Source organism: Octopus sinensis, linkage group LG19 (assembly GCF_006345805.1).
Source record: "Octopus sinensis linkage group LG19, ASM634580v1, whole genome shotgun sequence".
In the NCBI taxonomy this organism is placed as follows: Eukaryota; Metazoa; Mollusca; class Cephalopoda; order Octopoda; family Octopodidae; genus Octopus; species Octopus sinensis.
Window position 1 is genome coordinate 19,201,408 of NC_043015.1, and position 15,000 is coordinate 19,216,407.

General features: G+C 37.1%; 1 protein-coding gene across 3 annotated transcripts in view; it reads right to left on the reverse strand.

Annotated features, from left to right (window-relative positions):
• LOC115222205 (sodium-dependent multivitamin transporter-like) overlaps nucleotides 1-15,000 on the reverse strand; it is a 135,643-nt gene that overhangs the window by 42,369 nt on the left and 78,274 nt on the right. For all 3 annotated transcript variants that reach the window (XM_029792356.2, XM_036511324.1, XM_029792357.2), the window contains one exon: nucleotides 11,742-11,854. In XM_029792356.2, the coding sequence (XP_029648216.1) occupies nucleotides 11,742-11,854 (113 nt within the window). The remainder of the gene's footprint in view (nucleotides 1-11,741; nucleotides 11,855-15,000) is intronic.

Here is a 15,000-nt window from a genome sequence, read left to right on the forward strand (position 1 = left end):
ATGGTGTGCTTCATATTTTCTTAATTTGATTTAATCATTTATCAAATAATTATTTTCTTAACTAATGTAATAAAATGTATAATATCTAATTGAAATAAATGTCATAATATATAATATACAGTATATATATATATATATTCCTCTCATGATTAAGTCTGCATAGCCAAAACAGCAGTCTTTAATGAAATAATGAATAAATGAACCTTAAGTTCTGAAGTTATCGAATTCCGTTCATCATTCCACCCACCCACCCTATCTCGGTTATTCACCTCCTCATGTCACCTAACAGGTTTGTGTCACTAATTTCAAAAGTGTAATAACAAGGCTTTAAATTATAAGCAATATTTTCATGAATTTAGAACAGCCTAGTAACAAATGTTAAACTACAATCTGCGTGATTTCTATAAACAAAACTATGGTTATAAGATACGGCGATCAAATGCCTTACCTCCTTCCTACCTACGAAAACTTGTACAAATCGCATGTTCACACAAACCATTGTAGCTTGTATGGAGATGCGGATGAGAGGGTAGTTTTGGGTTTTTTTTTTAGCAGGCCTTGATCATACTCTGCGTCAGTTTATCTACTATACAACTGGAAAATCGGTGTGTGTGTTTGTTTGTGGCGTTGTTAGCTAACTCCTCCTACATCGCTTTATTGATTTTGATGAAACTTGACACGTGAATAAAACTAATGTCTGGAAACCTCGTGACATACTTAGATTATTGAAAAAATCGATAATAGGGCTCCTGGAAGAGACCTTTATATCTACCGCATATAACTAATTTTTTAAATATTCAAGGAAAATAACCCATAGCACCTGTACAATAGTACCTGTACAACATTCAAGGGAAATAACCCATTTCATTGTTTATGTTCGATTACTGTGAAAATTGATTTTTTGAGTGTCCTATTTCTAATTTTTGCAGACAATATCACTTTTATACTTTATTTGACACGTGAGTAGAACTCATGTCTGGAAACCACGTGACATACTTAGATTGTTGAAAAAAAATTATAATAGGACCCTTCCAATGGATCCTTCTATCTACCACATATTACTAATATTTCATTTAAACAACCCATACCACCTGCAGATTTTAGCGAAGCGAATAATATTTAATTCTCACGATCAGCCAACCTAATTCTGCATTTCACTACTCACAGTTTTGAACTGCTAATCATTATTATTGCACTTCCTTAAGTTGAATCTTAATCCTTAAAGACTTCATTCATACATACTTTTTTGAATGTCCATTACTCCGATAATTCTGCATTTTTACAGTTACCCCTTTTCCATGACAGTAGATAAATTTTTTATTCCACAACGCATTTGTAGTGGCTTCATGCAAGCACAGCATTGATTCGATCCTCGATTGCCAAATTTCACTTAGCACTTCAACAGCGCTTTTCTCACGGTAAAACAATATTTTTTCTGTGAATGATAGCAGTTCCAGATGCCTTCGCTAAGCAGAATAATGTCTTTGCCTCTCGCCTACCTCCACAACCTCTCTCACCAACCTCCAACAATCTTTCTTGCCAATCTCCGAAAACCTCTCTCGCCAACCTCCAACAATCTCACCCTCCTCCAGCTGACAGTTTTTTGTACTTTTTCGTGATGGAAGTTATGTGGCAGTTATGAGGAAATTGCTTTCTTATATCAGAGTAACAAAACGTTTCAATAGAACATCTTTACCTCCGAAAATTACCGGGTATACAAGCTAGTATGTGTGTGTGTGTGTGTGTGTGTGTGTGTGTTTAATTACAGATTGCTCAAGGATGTCCTCTGAGTGGCGACCACCACGGACTACTGGCCGCTCCACAATACGTTTTACCTGGGGATGACGGCACACTGGCTGGATCCAAAGACCTGCACGGCACAACACGCCGTCCTGGCCTGCTCTCGGCTCAGAGGACATCACTCATTACAAGTTCCATCTGCAAGATAAGGTGACCAGGACTATGACGGACAATGGCAAAATCTTTGTCATGGTATTTATGCAGTTTAGTACAGAAGTTGAACTCTTGCCAGACATTCCTGAGGCTGCTGCCGATCCGGACGTGGAGAGTGTCGAGAATGTGGACCTGGGTATGGATTCCGAGGCTTGGGATGTGGACGAAGTTGAGTACATCTCTGTTGATGCCATCCTTGACAAGTCTTGCAGCCTGGTCCTCAACCTGCCAGTGCACATGAAGGGCGCAGCCCATATCTTCTATTTGGTAACCAGCGTGGATGCTGATAGGGCTCTTGACAGCACTTCGTTCGAGTCAACCTAGAGGAAAGTCAAGGCATAGCAGCTGTGGGATCTGCAGAGCCGCAACACGGTGGTGACAGACAGCATTCTGGACGCGTTGAAGGAGAAGCTGGTGGTTCCTAGTAGTACCAGATAGAACTCTACCAATGACTTTGTTGTTGTTCTCAACAACCTGCTGGAGAAGTACAGGACAGCTATCCACAGAGTGATGACATAGCTGAAGCTGCAGATCTTCACTGATTCTGATTTTGGCTTCCTGATGGAGTACGCCCAGGTGATGTCTAATATTGCCAAGGCCTTGGATAAAATCTAGGTGGAGGACCAAGCCTATCTCGGAAACCTTCTGCCAACTGTAGCGGCTACCGCCATGAAGTGAAGGAAGCCGTGTTCAAACATCTTACTGCAGCCCAGTGGTAGACGCCATACTGGCAGGCATCACGAAAAAGTTTGGACTCCTCCTAGAAGACTGGGAGTGCCAGCTGACTGCTACCTTCTACCCAAAGTTTTTCCTGTTCTGGCTGGAGCAGTATACTAACAGCCAGGTTAGCAGAGTAACGAACGCCGTGGAGACCGTCATAGAGACAGCCCTAATGGAGACCAATGAAGAGTGCAGCAGCACCACCAGCAATGAGGACGGAGGAAGAGCAGGATCCACATTTCGCCTACAAAGTGTAGTTTATCACCCGTCATGCCATATGCAGTTTTCGTTGTTTTTCTTAACATACGTTTCCCTATTTTCTTCCACGCGTCGGTGTTAATGATTGAAATGTCACTACCAGTATCCAGTTGTAATTTAATATTTACTCCATTGAAAGGGCGGCGAGCTGGCAGAATCGTTAGTACGCCGGGCGAAGTGCTTAGCCGTATTTCGTCTGCCGTTACATTCTCAGTTCAAATTCCACCGAGGTCGACTTTGCCTTTCATCCTTTCGGTGTCGATTAAATAAGTACCAGTTATGCACTGAGGTTGACGTAATGAACTTAATCCCTTTGTCTGTCCTTGTTTGTCTCCTCTATGTTTAGCCCTGTGTGGGCAATACGCAAATAAATATTTACTCCATTAAGAAGCCGGTGAGCTGGCAGAATCGTTAGCACACCGGATGAAATGCTTAGCGTAATTCGTCTGTCTCCACGCTCTGAGTTCAAATTCCGCCGAGGTCGATTTGCCTTTCATCCTTTCAGGGTCGATTAAATAAATACAAGTTGCGTACTGGGATAGATCTAATTGAGTGGTCCCCTCCCCCAAAATTTCAGGCTTTGTGCCTAGAGTAGAAAAGAATATTTACTCCATTAAGTCGGCGAGCTGGCAGAAACGTTAGCACGCTGGGCGAAATGCTTCGCGGTATTTCGTCTGTCATTACGTTCTGAGTTCAAATTCCGCTGTGGTCAACTTTGCCTTTCATCCTTTCGGGGTCGATAAATTAAGTACCAGTTACGCACTGGGGTTGATGTAATCGACTTAATCCCTTTGTCTGTCCTTGTTTGTCCACTCTATGTTTAGCCCCTTGTTGGTAGTAAAGAAATAGGTATTTCGTGTCTTTACGTTCTGAGTTCAAATTCCGCCGAGGTCGACTTTGCCTTTCATCCTTTCGGGAAATTAAGTACTTGTTGTGTACTGAGGTCGATCTAATCGACTGGCCCCGTCCCCAAAAATTTCAGGTCTTGTGCCTAGAGTAGAAGAGAATACTTATTCCATTTACTTTTACTTGTACAAATTTCCTTATTTGGGAGTCGATTTTACTTTTTGCCGAGAGCACTTTGAAATGTTTTACATTTGACAGTCGTTTTACATTTGTTCTGCAGTGTGAACTCATGTGTCCAATTTTATGACAACTGTAACAATTTTGGTTTATAAAAGGGCAATCTTTTCTTAAATGTAGGCCTCCACATTCGTAACATGGATCTAGCAATCTTCTTTGGTTATACTTTCTCGGTCGACATATCTGTATTTTTGCGAAATCCTTTTCTCTGATTTTTCTTACGTTGTGTTTCAGGTTTACCATCCTTTGACATCTTCTGTAACAGTCTGCAGGTTTAAATCTTGGTTCGCTTCTTCAAGTTTTGAAAGAATTCTTGCCCGTATTTCTGTATCTTCATTTGCTGTAAAGCCTTGTACAAAAATGAGGCTCTTAAACACATCAAGAGTAAGTTCTTTAAGCTTAAAACTTTCACGCATTCTGTTAACTGTTCCTGCATAAAGTCATCATCATCTTTTTTAAGTAAATTCCAACACTCCATTTGAGTGTTAAATAGAGAATATGTTAAACAGTAATTTGATTGTTTCTTGAAAACAAATTTCCCTAGACTTCTTGAGCAATATAAAAATACAGTATCATTCATGCTCAGACGGAGCTAATTTACATAATAATAACCTTACTTTTTCTTCGTCCGACCATGTCCTGCAATCTTCCTTAAAAATCTCCTTGTACCTCCTGTAGTACTGTGCAAAAGTTATACCCACCTCTGGATTATAACTGAATTCTGTTATGGAGTGTGATACGCCATCTGGCGAAAACGAATTTGCCGCATTTTCGGACTTCTGTGCGTATAGCCCCACTAATTGTTGTTGTTGTTGTTTTTGTAGCTGTTGCTGTATTAGTTACTCCTGTTACTGTTCTTGTTGTTGCTTTTGCAACTGTATTATTGAAGCTAATAGGTTTTCCGGCGATCTAACGATTCAACAATCTCTTCACGAACTGACAATCAATATTCCAAACGAACTAACCGACCGACACCTTCACTCCGACTGCTACTATTTATAATCGTTTGGTCCAGTCTATTTCTCGGGAGAAGGCGTCGTGACTCTCACCACAACAGTAGCAAAGCAGTAGACAAAATTTAGAATAATACAAAAAATTTGGCGGGATGAATGAAGATTGAGAGCATTTTCTTGAAAATTATTGAAAACCCTAACTGAAATGAAAAGAAATCATAAGGATTGGGGGTACTATTTTAGTTTAGTATTTGAAATGGAATAAATTAAAATAAAATTTTTAAAGATCAAATAAGATAAAATGGGAAAATAAAACAAAATGGAAAGAATTAGGAATATTGACTGGGATATGAATAACACTATAAGGAAAAAGTTGTAGGAGAATTTTTATGACTTCACCAGCCCCAATTTCTAACTTCCTATTCCCTTGATTGTAATCTGGATTACCATGTGTAGGGCATAGTTGAGAAAGACACCAACTGCACTGTCTACAACACCAAAGCCAAGATAGTGGCTGAGATCAAGGAGATGTTCAAAGATCTCCCCAGCGATACAGTAAGGAACACATGAGTCAGGTTTCAGAGCTGTCTTGAGGCCAACGTGGAAGCTGAGGGTAGCTACTTTGAGTAAACTGTTATTTCTCGTCAATAATCTAGTTGATAGTTGATGTTTTTAAATACTCTTATTTTGGGGATGGGCTATTGTGTTTTCTTTTCTTTTTATGCAGACTATCAAATTATATATCATCGTCGTCGTCGTCATTGTCATTTAATGTCCGTTTTCCATGCTGGCATGGGCTGCACGATTTTACAGGAGCTGGCTGGCCAGAGAGCTGCCCAGGCTTGAATTGTTTGTTTTGGCATGGTTTCTATAACTGGATGCCCTTACTGATATCAACCACTTTACAAAGTGTACTGGGTGCACTTTGTGGCACCAGCACAAGTGTTTTTTATATGACACCATGAGCCTGCAAGACAAAGACCTCTCAAATGAGAGGAAGTGGGAAGCATGATTGTAAAGGACTTATCTGTATGTATGGATGGCCAAAGTTTTGACATGTCTTCTCAAGCACAGCAACTCACCAGAAATTTTGGTCCCTTCGTCATATCCTCAGTGAGGCCCAATATCTCAAGATATTGAGATATCTTTCTCATCACTTCATTTCACGTCTAGCTAGGTCTACCCCTTCCACAGGTTCCTTCTCCAATTAGAGATCGCCACTTCTTTATACAGCTGTCCTCATCCATACACATCACATGACCAAACTGTGCAGTCTTCTCTCTTGCATACACATCTGATGCCTCTTATACCCAATTTTTTTCTTAAATCATTTACACTCTGCCATACATGCACACTGACATTACCCATCCAGCTGAACATGCTAGCTTTCTTTCTTTCAAACCTTCACAGTTCCTCTTTTGTCATAGCCAATGTTTCACTGCCATGTAGCATAGCCGTACATACACAGGCATCATACAATCTGTCTTTCACTCTCTGAAAGAGAGGCCCTTTGTTACTGACAAAGGTAGTAGTTCTCAGAACTTTGCCCAGCCTGTTTTTATTGTAGTTCTACTTTCTCTGTTAACCATCCTATGATACTGCTACACTTCTTATGTGTCCATAGCTGGCATTGAGTACACTGTATGGAGTTTCTCCCAACACTTTTCCTACTTATTGAGCAAGACCATCTCCCTGAAAGGATTTGTGATCTGCCTCTTTTCCTACTTACTAGGGCTTTGGTATTAGCTAAGTAACACTAAGGCCTTTGATTCCAGAACTTGCTTCCACAACTGAAATTTCTTCTCTAGTTCAGCATAAAGGAGCTCCCACGGGCAGCCAGTTTTGAAATCCTCCATTATGGCCTGGAGGACTATGATAAACAAGAGTGGGCTGAGAATTGATCCTTGGTAAACTCCTACTTGTACATTGACTTCATTGTTATACACATTGCTGACCTTCACCTTATTGATAGTATCCCTGTACATGGCTTGTACACTCTTGCCAATCACTTATTTATCCCAAACTTTTGCATTGACTACCAGATGAGAGAGTGTGGGAACCCTGTCAAAGGCTTTCTCCAAGTCGGCAAAAACCATGTGCCAAAGTTTATTCTCAGCTAAATACTTCTCCTGCAGTCACCTTACCAAGAATATAAAATCAATCATGCTTCTCCCAGACACAAAACCAAACTGCATCTCATCTAGGCTAACCCTCTTTGTAATTAGTTGAGCTATGACCCTCTCTAACTTTCATTGCCTAGTTCCAACAATTTGCTACCTCAATTTCTGTCTAAGGCATCAACTTTACCATTGTAGCAGTTGACTATAATGCTGCTACACCAGTCAATGGGTATGATTCCTGCATAGACAACTTGATTAGGTTGATTAGACAACCTGATTAGGTGGATGAATAAGCCATATCCCACTCCACCAGATATTTTACGCATTTCAATGCTGTTTCTTGAAGTGCCAGGGGCTTTTCCTGTCTTTGTATCCTTAATTGCTTCATCTACCAAGCTATTGTAAATTCAGATAGTTAGTCCTTTGTTGGATACACATTAGGAAGACTCTCCTCACATGCATATTCTACATTTAATAGCCTTTCATAGTGGTATTTCCAAGCCTCTTTCTTCACAGAATCACTAACTGTAAGCAAACATGCTTCTCTCCAACAACATCACAATTTTATCTCACACACTGCCTTGCAATTGGAAACACTTCAAGCCTCTGCTCCTCAAGCTACTGAACATTGGCAAATTTCTTCCTTTCTGCTTCTCCCCTTGCTAAATATACCTGCCTCCTAATCTCCCTCCAAGCTATCTGATATAGTTCCTTGCTACCATCACTCTTCCAGTCCTTCAAAGTCCATTTCTTCGCTCTAATGGTCTTGTTCCTTCCCTGTTGCACCAACCTTAGGTCTGAAGGAGACTATGTACCAGCCAAAAATGTGGTCAGTGGCTCTCATTAAGTCATCACATAGGAACCACCAGTTATCCTCTGTGTTATATGTCACTGTCTTCTCCTTCTCATCAAATATTTCAATTACTACATCCCTAAATCTCTGACTATTTTGTGGTTCTTTAAGCTTCCAAATCTTTCTTTTCTTGGTATCCTTCTAGTCCTGAGCTTGAAGTCACCAATGACTAGCCTATGTTGAAGGGTACACTCTTCGCTTGAGAAGGACTTTATATTTAAAACTAACCATCTCTTTCAGTTTCTGGTGAGAATGTAGTCAATCAACTTGTATGGCTACCAGATTAATAAGTGAACAAGTGACTGGCTGGTTTGCTGAAGTTAGTATTGCAGATCATAAGTTCATTTGCATCACAGAACTCCAGCAATCTATAGGGTGCCTCAATGCACCCCACAGAAGCCACCCATAAGGATTGATTCAATAAATCAATTTATATATAAACTTATTTGCTGAATCAGTACTTATTTCAACAGAATATATACTTCTTGTTGAAGATGTTATTATCATTTCATTAGCATATCATAGTTAAAATAATAATAAATCCATAATAAGCAACAAATCCAAATTAAGAGGCCAAGAAATGAACCTAAGAGAACAAAAGAATGAAAAGGAAAATGAATAAATAAATGAACAGGTATCTCCAGAATCATACATCTATTAATAGTGTCTTCCCTAAAGTCATTAGGGTAGCTAACTGCACAACTTAGTATCTACTTTGTTATTTGATAATGTTGTTACCCACTGTTTATTGTCAAGAGTTTTTTTTTGTCTTTTTTTTTTACCACCAATTGATTTACTTGTAGGCTTTTTTGTAAAATTATCTATCATTTTCTCATGCTCCCTTGAATACAGACAGATTTTTCTAGGCAGATAAAACTAAATTATTTCATGATGAAGATGTGTTTTTTTTTTTCTGAAATAATAGAATGTTTGAGGAATGAGAAACCAGTTCTCATGCCATTATATTTATAAGTATATCTATGTAGCGAGAATATTCAACAATCGTCCGATATCATGATTCACTAGAATATTGCCCATGAGATCAACAAAATCTGACCAATCACAATTTCATGTCGAATAGGCTCCAGTAATGACTATTTTTTTCTTTTGGTGCACTTCCTTCTGAGCCTATTGACCATTATAAATTCAGTATGTCATCAACACTAGACAGAGAGCTTTGGGATGCAGCAGAGAGAGCATTGACAGATACTGTAAGAGTTAAACAGAAATGGCAGAGAAGAGCTGACAACACAAAGGCAATGAACAGTTGGAGGGTGAACAACATTAGAAGACAGTAGCTGGCAAGCAACTAACCACACTTTATCTGCTGCTACAGCTACACCATGAACAAACACTCTCTTGATGTTTTGTCACTTGTAGTAACAACAACTATTATTTCTTGTGTATGAAAAGAAGAAATTGTTGTTTATCAAAATCTCAAAAGACACCAATGTTCCCTTTTATATATCTACATCATTAAAAAATAATGAGTGATGTATAACAACTAAATTAAAAGTATTAGATACTGATAAAATAAAAAGTATATATATTATTATTCAAAAAATATTGAATAACGTGTAACAGATATATCCAAACATTCACATACTCACACAAATACGAAAGTAAAAACATGCACACCTGACTTTCAATCAGTTCATCCATAAGAATATTCACTTATACACATTTATATACGCACAGACGCACACACACACACAGTTTTTCTTGCAATATTTTATCCATCTTTATCACACAGTCCACATTTTTGATGTAACTGAATTTGGAAAAAATATTTTATTGGGCCTGATTGATTCATAATTTTAAATTAGTATATTAATAAGGATATTCACAATAATTCAGTGAATTACTAACTAAATTTAGTATTGTATTATAAGTAATATAATTGTATTTATCTTATGTATACAACTATTTTTGTAGATGAATAAAAGTTCAAAATTTTATTACTTTATTTTATCTTGAATAATTATAAGCATCTAAATTAAATTTAATAATATACAAATAAATTTATAGTAAACCCTAGAGGAATTAAAAGCATTTCTATTGTCATATTATATATTTCTGGTTCTTCTGTTTTTTCGAAAGTATGAATGCATAAAATTATAAGCATAGGTTTACAGTGGTTTATTTTCCTCTGAAAAACTAAGTAAATTTTTGTTTTCTTATTTATTTGTTAATTTATTTATTTTACATAATCTATAATATATAAGACAAAAGATGTGAGTGTGTGTGTGTGTGTGTGACAGGCCATTTACTCGATCCCATGTGAAATCAATATCTTTCATCCAATTTTGTTCATGCTTGGCAAATACTTCCCTTACGTTCCACAGATAGTTCTACACTCTTTAGATTTTTCACTTATGGAGTAATATGGAGTAATGGGGCTTCTAGAGAAAGGGTCAGTAAAACCTCCACTTCTGTTGTACAGTGACTTTTGTGGACAAAGGAAGCAACTTTTTGCAAGGTAACATTCAGAAATTGATTGTCTCCCTTACATTTGTATCCTTTGCTACACTTTTTGGTTGACAATTGGTGAGTTGTATCCCACAAGATGCTCTGCAAAATATTTCATACACACATCAATGTAGAATTCTGTAATTCTGTCAAATCTACATGTTACGTATGCAAGTACATTACCAAAGGGTTGGACAGAGCCGTTTTTCGAATAAAATCTACACGATCAACAGATTTTACAAATGATGAAGTGGGTTTTTTACAAAACTGAACGCGACATATACACCAATAAAGTCATATGGAGAACATTAGGATTCCCAATTCATGAAGGATACTCTCCGATGATTCATCTCAGTGTTCATTTGGAAAATAGGTAGTGAATTTACTTCACAGAAGACAACCTCATTCAAGAAGCAGCTGCCCCGCCAAAGACCACTCTCATGGCCTTCTTTCACCTATGCAAAGTTGACCCCTTCACAAAGTCTATTTTGTACGCTGAAGTGCCACATTATTATATATATGGAATCAATCATCTTTCCAGTGACAACGACGCAAACAAGACCTGCCTACACAGTTGGATCCAGCCATGTACAAAGGCAACACAATCGGACATGTCTACACAGTTCACCTCTTGAACTCCAAATGCTTCCATCTGCTGCTCTTACTTCATGTCATTAAGAGACCATCCTCCTTCAACGACCGTTCCACAGTGTAATAGAATAAATTATGAACAGGCAGTTGCAAAGTATCAAGTCATTTATAACATATTTATAGAGAAGAGGGGGAAACAAAAAATAGAAACACAGCAGGAACACAGCAGGAAACCAAGAAACACAGGAAACAAAAATAGAAACACAGCAGGAAACTAAGAAAATTCCAAGGATGAAAATTCATAGTGATTCAGCATAGATGGGTAAAATATCCAGAAAAATCATTCAACAATGAGAATTCAAATTATCCTTTATGTTTATTTGACTTATATAGGTAAGTAAAATCCATGGAATCATTGGTGAAAAGCTCACAAGTGATGGATAGTGAAGTATAAAGAACTATCTATACACTTCTGATCTAAAAGAGAATGGCATTTTGCTGATTAGCAAAAACTCAATCAGCAACACATTTTAAACACCCAAGCCCATTTAACACACCTGTTTTGCCTACTATAATCACACAAAATGAGTGAAAATTTCCATATCAAACAGTAGCACCTGTACATATCATGTCTCTTCTCTGACAAACTAATAGAAAAAATCTAATACATTTTTATTTACTTGCTGGTTCTAAAGTAACATGCATTAAAATGTTAATAAACAAAGCAAGAGCTGTACTGACCTGCAGACTTGGCTACTATTGTGGCTGTCCTATCAGAAAGATGTTTTATATTAGGTTTCACGAAATCAATGAGAGTAATTGTAGAGAGACTGCTCAGTCCTGATGACAATGTACTGTAACAGAAAATGAAAATACTAGTATTTAACCTATTCTGTAAAGTAGAAAAATGTTTAAATCATTCATTAGAACATGTTTGATTAATCAGAATTTTAGGAGAAGATATACCTAATAATGAGTGATCATCACTATTGGATTCAGAGAGAAAATTTGAAGAATATCTGCTTCAAGTTCAAATTAAATAGAGCCACAAGTTGAAAACCATTGTAGATTTGAGTTACCTGCACAATAATATTTCTTACATTACTGATGTCTCCTGCTCAAGCTGCTATTCACAAATACTGAACGATTTCAACATTACAAAAATATTTATCTCTCTTCTGTATGTCATCATCAGTTTTATGTCTACTTTTCCACATTGGTGTGATTTGGACAGGAACTTTTGTGACTGTTTCTTGTTCAAATGACCTTTCTGATATGCCCACAGTTTTAATTGATTTTTATGACATTCAGAGATATCCTAAAACCAGGATTCACAAAGTATATCTCTGTCTGTCCATCCATCCATCCACATACATACATGCATTTAATAAAGCAGTGGCCCACAATGTGTTTGCAGTGCCACTATTCATACTAAGTGAAGGCATATGGTTCAGTGGTTAGAGCATCAGGCTCACGATCATGAGGTAGTGAGTTCAATTCCTGGACTAGGCTGTGTGTTGTGTTCTTGAGCAAGATACTTTATTTCACATTGCTCCATTCGCTCATTTGTAGAAATGAGTTGCAACATCATTGGTACCAAACTGTATCACCCTTTCCCTTGGATAACTTCGGTGATGGAGAGGGGAGGCTGGTATGCATGGGTCACTGCTGGTCTTCCATAAACAACCTTGCCCAGACTTGTGCTTCAGAGGGGAACTTTCTCGGTGTAACCAATGGTCATTGATGATCGAAAGAGGTATTTACTCATACCAACATCTGGGCTGCTTGATTGGTTGCTTGATGAGAGCCAAACTACTGATGTGAAAACCCAAAAGATACTTACAAGTGCACATAATTTCCACATCAACGTAAATGAAAACAAGGAGACAGAGGCTTAACATTGATTCAGACTGCCTTTAAATGTCATATCAAATCCCTTCAGCAACATCTTTTAACCACCATGTGTCAAAGTTTATCCCTTGATCAAGTTTGCATACCTGAGACTTTGAAAGCAGCTCCTTGAGCAGCATTCTTTGTCTGAAAGCCTTAAATACATGCCCAATGAACTCACACAACTCTGCTGCAATGTATCATCAGATGAAAGGATGAGCATATGTCAGTAGAACACCATGCATAGATACATTATTAGAAAGTTCTGGGATAACATAGATAATCAAAGCAGTGTATCATGGACCAACAACCAAATTACTCCTACTTTGAAGGGAACAGGAAATATCAACCAAATACCTGATGCACAAACAGGACAGAGATGCAGCAAAATGTGACAACAGATGCAAACTATGTGGAGTTAACTTCGAAGACACATCAAGGTATCTTTTTACGTCATCCAAGGAATTGAAATTTTTACCATTAAGACTATGCTGCAGAGACCTGAATAAGTGGAAATCCGAAGGAGCAATATCTGGTGAATATGGAGAGTGGGGTAACACATCCCAGCCGAGCTGCAGCAATTTTTGTCTGGTTCCCGAAGAAACGTGCGGACTTGCATTATCATCTTGGAAAACAACACCCTTCCTGTTGGCCAATTCTGGACATTTCTCTTGAATTGCTGCTTTTAACTCGTCCAGTTCTGTGCACTATTTCTCAGAATTAATTGTCTGGTTACTTGAGAGAAGCTCATAGTACAGAATTCCTTTCCAATCTCACCAGACACAAAGCAAGACTTTTTTTAGAGTGAAGATCTACTTTTGGGGTGGCTAAGGGTGGCTCATGTCGCTTACTCCAGGATCGCTTTCACTGAACATTTCGGAGGATAATCCCTTTCTCATCATCTATCACAATTTGCTTTAAAAAAAGATGCGTTTTCATCCCGTTTATTAAGCAAATCACAAATGGAAATACAATCCAAAAGGTTCTTCTCACTCAACTCATGTGGTACCCAAACATCGTAGCGATTTGTGTACCCAAGCTTTACCAGGTGCTCATGAACGATGGATTTTGATAGTTTGAGGCTTTCTGCCAATTCTCGGGTTGTGCAATGTGAGTTATTCTCAATGACTTGATTTGGTCATCATCTGTAGTGGATGGTCTGCCTGTTCGCTCTTTATCAATATTGCTACAATCTCCAGCTCGGAACTTTGCAAACCACTTTCATACAGTTCTTTCGGATAAAGAAACATCACCGTAAACTTGGTTGCTTGTGAGGCATTTTCCCCTTTACAGGAAAAGAAAAGCATCAAGCACTGAAAATGAACTTTCTTATCTTTCATTTTAAAGAGTTACAGAATTAACACAGGTTATAGGAACATAAATCTTCTTCCACAAAAAGATAGCTTAAACTGTGCTCTAAATGGAGGTGTAGTCAAATCATATTTTATAGACTCAACCATGTTCTAAAATAAGTCGAAAGGTAAGCTGTTATAAATCGGCACAGACTTTCCAGACAACCCAATATATAATATATTATATATATGTATGATATTATATATATATATGTATATATGTTATATGTGTATAATATTATATATATATAATATATATATATATGTATATATATATATGTATGTATATATATATATATATATATATATATATATACTATATATGTTTATGTATATATATTATATATATATATATATATATATATATATATATATATATCTATATATATGTATGTATATATATTATGTAATATATGTATGTATATATATGTATGTATATATATATATATTATATATATATATATATATATTATATATATCTATATATATTATGTATATATTATGTATGTATATATATATGTATATTATATATATATATATATATAATATATTATATTATATATAGATATATATATATATATATATAATATATATAATATATATACTATATTTATAAAACAATGATAAATCTCAGAGCGAGTTATAAACAGTAGCGGTAACACATCGTGACGCATATTTGCCATTTGAATATGGCTAACCCCTAAGGTGGATGCTACTGTAGTTTGTAGCCCCAGGAAGATACCTCCTCCAGCTGGCTA